Source organism: Gossypium hirsutum, chromosome A11 (genome assembly GCF_007990345.1).
Source record: "Gossypium hirsutum isolate 1008001.06 chromosome A11, Gossypium_hirsutum_v2.1, whole genome shotgun sequence".
In the NCBI taxonomy this organism is placed as follows: domain Eukaryota; kingdom Viridiplantae; phylum Streptophyta; class Magnoliopsida; order Malvales; family Malvaceae; genus Gossypium; species Gossypium hirsutum.
This window is the reverse complement of record NC_053434.1, coordinates 28,480,979-28,486,961: the sequence shown is the minus strand read 5'-3', so window position 1 is coordinate 28,486,961 and position 5,983 is coordinate 28,480,979. Positions and strand designations below refer to the sequence as shown.

Below are 5,983 nucleotides of genomic sequence, written 5' to 3'. Positions count from 1 at the left end.
GAATTTTATCTTCTTCTTTTTTTTCATTTTTTCACTCTCTCCTTTCATCTTTTCATGTTATCACTCAACCAAATACATCTATTGAAGGGTTTTACCATATAGGCATGACGAGGCTCTCAGAAGTGCAAGTTTACAACTTTGGAACGGCATCACCTTAAGATCAAGATCAATATTTTCTACTAAACCCAAAATGTTGCGTTTCTTATTTCTCAAACTTCTCAACATAAAATATAAGGAGAAAGTTTGGTTATTAGTGTAATGCATAAGGAAAAATTTTATTTAACACATGTTCTAAAATAGTTAGACATAAAATAAAAAATAATTAATATAAATTTAAACATATAACTAGAAATATGAGAAAAATCTTTTGTATAAAATAAGACCTCTTCGAAATAAATAAAAAGTCTTCCTTCTTTTTTCCACAAACAAGTCATACGTGTGACTAAATCAAAGGCGGACTGTCATCTCCCCTAAAATTTTAGGAAATCTTCATTTCTCCCTTGAAATTTTTAAAAATTCTTATTATAATTTTTTTTTGAAAATTTTAATTAAGCTATATTAAATATTTTTTGAAAATTCTCATTAATCTCACAAAAATTTTAATTAGACCCTCAATTTTTTTAAAAATATCTCATTAGCTTCTAAAAGTTTCGAAAATTTTACTAGGTCTCTAAATATATTATTAGACTAAATATTACCAATCATGAAAATATATGTAAAAATAATATAGCAATAATATATCGGTGGTTAAATACTTAATAACTGTTACATAAACTACATATAGAAAGATAATGATCAATCCCTCATTTTCTTTAAAAAGCTTATTTCATGATGCATCATTTATTATAATCATCACACGTGTAACTGGACGTGTTTTATAAACAAAGAGGAAAAGATTTGAGCCTTGATTATCAAAACTAAGAATTCGAAGATCTACGAGTACATGATTATGTGAAGTGGTAAAACTCCTGTATAGCTAAATACTAATAATATTGTTTAGTTAAAAATAGAAGGAACAATGGAATTAAGCCATCATTTGATGGAACTCATGAAAATCAAGCACCCCATTACCATCGATATCATATACCCGAATCATGGCAACGCATTCATCATATGATTTTGCATCCCCAAGTCGATTCAACATCCTTTGCAGCCCTTTGGGTGTTATGCACCCCGAACCTTTCTCCAGTTCAAACATCTCAAACGCTTTCTTCAGATCATCATAATCATCTCCCTCATCATCCTTGCTGGGTTCTCTTTTCATTAGCTTCAAGAAATCCTGATAGTCCAGCATGCTATCCCCGTCCGAGTCAAGATCGTTGATCACCCCTTGAGCATCTTCATGTGACATGTACTCCCCGATGGACCCAAAGTACGCCCTAAGTTCAAGAGCAGAGATTTTGCCATCACCATCCCCGTCGAAATAGCCAAAGACTTGCTTCATCTCGTCTTCTTCAGGCCTTTTGGTTCTCATATTAGGAATTGTGCGAGGAGATATTGGTGTTGATGATGGTCCAGGAGAAGAGCTTAAGGATGTTGATCTAGACTTTGATCCACGACGTTGAAGGCTTAACCTAAGGCTCTTGTTAGAGAACCATTTGGAAGCCTTGGAAACTTTAGCAGTTGCCATAATATATTGACCGTGGAAACCCTAATTTAGGCTCCAAAGTGAAGTTAACAAAGATTCAACAGCTTAAATAAAGAAGAGAAAAGCCATCTAAGTCTTTCTTTTTTAGTTAATGATAGATTTGCTTTAGAGAAATTTCAGAGAAGGCTAGAAGATGAAGTATATTGACATAAAGGAAAGTGCATGGCAACTTCCTAGATGACCTAACCTACAATTTATTGACCGTTGCCCAACTCTCTTTAAAATGGTGTGTAGTGCGTTACCTAATTTGTTCGATTAAGATTTCTGTTTACACTTACGTCTATACTTCTATCTATATCTATTTATTGATATACACACTAATCAGGCATCACTTTCATTAAAAAATTACTAAAATAATTGTTTATATTATAAAATAAATTTAATTTTATCATTTCAATTAAAGTATAATTTAATTTTTATACAGTAAACACATATCCTATGTATACCATATATATTTGTTTTCTTTAAAATAATCTATTTCCGCCTATTTAATTAATTTTTATTTAATAAATTGTACCATGAATAAATAAAAATACATCTGAATATTTGATTCCACGATTAATGTATACATATTTGCTTATGCAATGAAAGTGAAGTTTAATTTTTTTATATATCTATCTTTTTTTCTTATGATAATCCATAATTCATAATTGCATGTATCTATTGATCACTTTTTATTGCATATTGCTATACATTTTTTTCAAAAATATATATTCTTTTCATTTAGAAAGAAAGTAAAAAAGAAGAGAACATATAATAAAATACTTTTAAAAGAAAATATTTTTTACTTCAAATTAGAAAATAAACAATGTTTTTAGCTTTTGAATTTGGGAAAAATACTTTTAGAGCCATAAATATTGCTAAACACATAATTATTGCAATCAAAATTGTTTTTGATCCCAAACTCTAAACCACATTTGTTTAACTTTTGAATTTGAAAAAAAAAATACTTTTAGAGAAAAATGATATTTTTTACCCATTTTATAATTTAATATATTTTTTGTAATATTTAAATTACATATACAATTATTTTTCATATTCAAATTTATCTTAAACATATAACATTTTATATTTAAAATTTTAATGATTATTTTTTAATATTTAAAATATAATTTATATATTCAAATTAAATTTTACAAATAATTAATGTTAGTTATCAAAAGAAGAAACAATAAATTAATTTTTTATTGTTATTCAAATATAATGAATATAAACATTTTGTAACATCATTTTATATTTCAAAAACAATATTACACCAGCTCTAAGTAGAAGCAGAATAAAAGGGTGCTTTCGATTAGTTAGTCAAAACTTGGACCCAATTCTGCGGCATTTACACCGTCCCAAAAGATCAACAACGTAGCGGACCACCCACTACAGACAAAATGGGTTTTAAAGATCAACCTTTCACATTTGCTGTTGTGTTTTTGCATTAAATTGGATAATCCCCACGGCCTTTTATTTGGTTAAAATATATCATAAATTTATATATTCTTTGTAAATTTAAATTTTACACAGTAGAATTTTAATTTTTGGAATTTTTTTATTTTTTAGATTTTAAAATTCAAGTTTAATTGTTAATACTATTAAATTTAAGTTTGTTAGGATAGTTACCACCATCGGTCCAAAACCAATTTGTCGGCCCAAACCGATAAGGTCGCAGACTGAGCTCACACGATGGGATTGCAGACTGAACTCGCAGGCAAAGTTCCCTCGTCAAGCCTACTCCTTTGTGAAGTTATATGTGTATGAGAACGTGTAACAAATGTTAAATCTAGAGTAAGGCACATGTCTATATGCATGGAGCCTACTTAGTATATCATCTCAATGAACAGTACCCATATCATATAAATAGGCAAACACCACTAGGAAAAGAAGATAGAGAGACAAATACCTCAACAATGGGTGCGGTAAGCATGGAGAATTTCTTATCTTCAAAACTTCAGTTTGCTGAAAATCGAAATGGCTCATCTCAATGAGAGTTTTCCCATCAATTTTTTTGCAGGACAACTTCGAGTCTCTAGTGCCAGTAATCAATCTAGTGAAATGAACTTATTTTCTAGTTGGTTTATTAACCAACCAGAAAATTTAGGTAATTCGGCTCATGCAAGAGCCTCAAATTCTTTAGACTTGAACATCCTCTCTGGTCAAGTATTGCCATTTCCCTTTGACCAGGAGGTATCCCTATAATGAGTAGTTGAGGTTGGTCAGGGAGAAAATGGCTCTGTAAAATGCTAAATTTGAGCACCAAAAAACGTTCCAGAAAGAGTTTTTGAGGCAAAATGAAGAATTAAGAAAGAATGTATAATCTGACAATTCTGATCTCTATGGTAATAGTGACATGCGTGAAAGTGGTTCTAGGATGCATGCAAAATTGTGGCAGAATGAGATGGATGCCTTACATAGGGATGTTCAGGCCTTGCATCTTGAATGCCCAGAATATGGATTGGCTATTTTGTTTCAACAATCTGCTAGCTTCTAAATTTACCATCGAGAGCCTACCAACTAACTTTAAGGTCCCTAAGATGTTTGAAGAGAGAAAAGACCTTAGAACGTATATCATTGTAATGCCCTGAATAATTTAAGTCTGTTTTTGTGAAATTTGATAAAATGAGTATCTGTTTTAGTGGTTAAATGTTCTGGGTGTATGTATGAGGTCTTGGGTTCAAGTCTCACTTTTGGAAAATTTTGGTTATTTTTTATCCTAGCCTTATCCTTGGTGGGTTGAGTTATATTTTATCTTTAGTAAACTCATATCAGAATGAGTCTGCTGGTTCGAGTGGTAAGGAGTTAGCTTGTTGGAGGTCTTGTGTTAGATTTCTTGTGAAAGCGTAGATGATATTTTTTGTTTCGATGGTAAGATAGAGGTTGGGTGGAAGTGAAATTTTGAAGAAGTTGGGAGTTAGTAGGATTTAATGGGAGGTTAGGATAGATTTTTTTTTTCAAAATTTTAGTTCTCTCTCTTCCAAATTTCTAACGTTCATTTTGCTTTCCTCCACTTTTCCCTTCTTCTATCATTTTCCTTTTCAATCTGTACCCTCTTTTTTTTTATCGTGTGCAATTCAATATTTCAATGTTTCGTGTGGTCAGGTAAGTGAGAGGTTTTTACTTGTAGATTGGTTCCGTTTTAGTAAGCTATTGGGCTCTCCTTTTTGCTTGTATTCTTAGTGTAGCTTATAAGGGAAAGTATTTTTTTTTTAAAATGTTTTGTATAGGAGAAGGTGGTGAGATGATGGTTTCGTTCAATTAGGCTAATCTGTGTGCGTGATCAGGTTTGATAATGGTAAGTGTATGCGCGTTGCTCGGTTTTGTATTGATGATTTTGTAATTAGATTGCTAAAAATGGTGTTTGGTATATTATTTTTAGGTTTGAGAAGTCTCGTGATTGTTTTTGCATCAAAATTGAACCAGGTGTATACTCCAAACACGAAAAATTGAGTTTCGATGAAAATTGAAAATAGGGTCTATTGACGCCACATGGACGTGCGGTCGGCCGCGTGCGAGACACGGCCGTGTGACTGATGAAGGTGTGGCCATGAGCAAGACACGACTGTGTGATGATGTGAGTGTGGTCGTGTGGGCCACAGGGCTAGGCAATTTGGGCGTGTGGGCCCACACAGGCGTGTGAGTTTTAGGCCAGGCCGTGTGGGCCACACAAGCATGTAGGCCTATAATTCTAAAATTTTTCCTAAGGTTGCACTGGTCGTTCCGATCAACTGCGGGCCTGTCGTAGGGTCGGTAAGGGCTAACCAAACCATAAATCAGGTGATCTGGTATTTTGATAGTCTACTATGAGTAAGACACATATATATATATCTGACTGTTTTGTTTGAGTATATATGTTATCTGTATACGAGCATGTTAAGCATGATATTTTTGTATCTATGATTAGGGTGGGAATTGGATATTTGGAGGAAGTGATCTATATGAAAACTTTTTGCTTATATTCTGGCAGCTTGACTGCGTATTATTTGTCATGTGCCGCATCGAAACTATATAGTGTGTAGGGATGGATGGGTGTTTTTAACCCCACATGATGCGATAGGATGGTCGGAGATAATGTATAGAGGATGGAGACAGGACTCTGAATATGTGTTCTGCTTATCGGATTATGCTATCTATATCTATCATGGACTTAGTCCAAATCTGTATCTGACTATATATGAGATTTCTATGTATATTGCACATCTACTTTTGTTAGTTTACACACTAAGTTATGAAAACTCACATTTGTTTGTCTGTTTTGTTCAGGTGATCCAAAGACTTAGGCAGTTCGGTGCAACGGAGGCTCAGCGGTGTCCACTCTATCGAGATATGTTTTTATTTAGTAATAATTAT

General features: G+C 32.6%; 1 protein-coding gene across 1 annotated transcript; it reads right to left on the bottom strand.

The window, feature by feature from the left end:
- Positions 1-806: 806 nt before the first annotated feature.
- Positions 807-1,914, bottom strand: LOC121209887 (probable calcium-binding protein CML41). The gene has a single exon (XM_041081776.1). It carries the CDS (start codon positions 1,628-1,630, stop codon positions 1,025-1,027), a length of 606 nt encoding a protein of 201 aa, XP_040937710.1. The 5' UTR covers positions 1,631-1,914; the 3' UTR covers positions 807-1,024.
- Between the last annotated feature and the right edge of the window lie 4,069 nt (positions 1,915-5,983).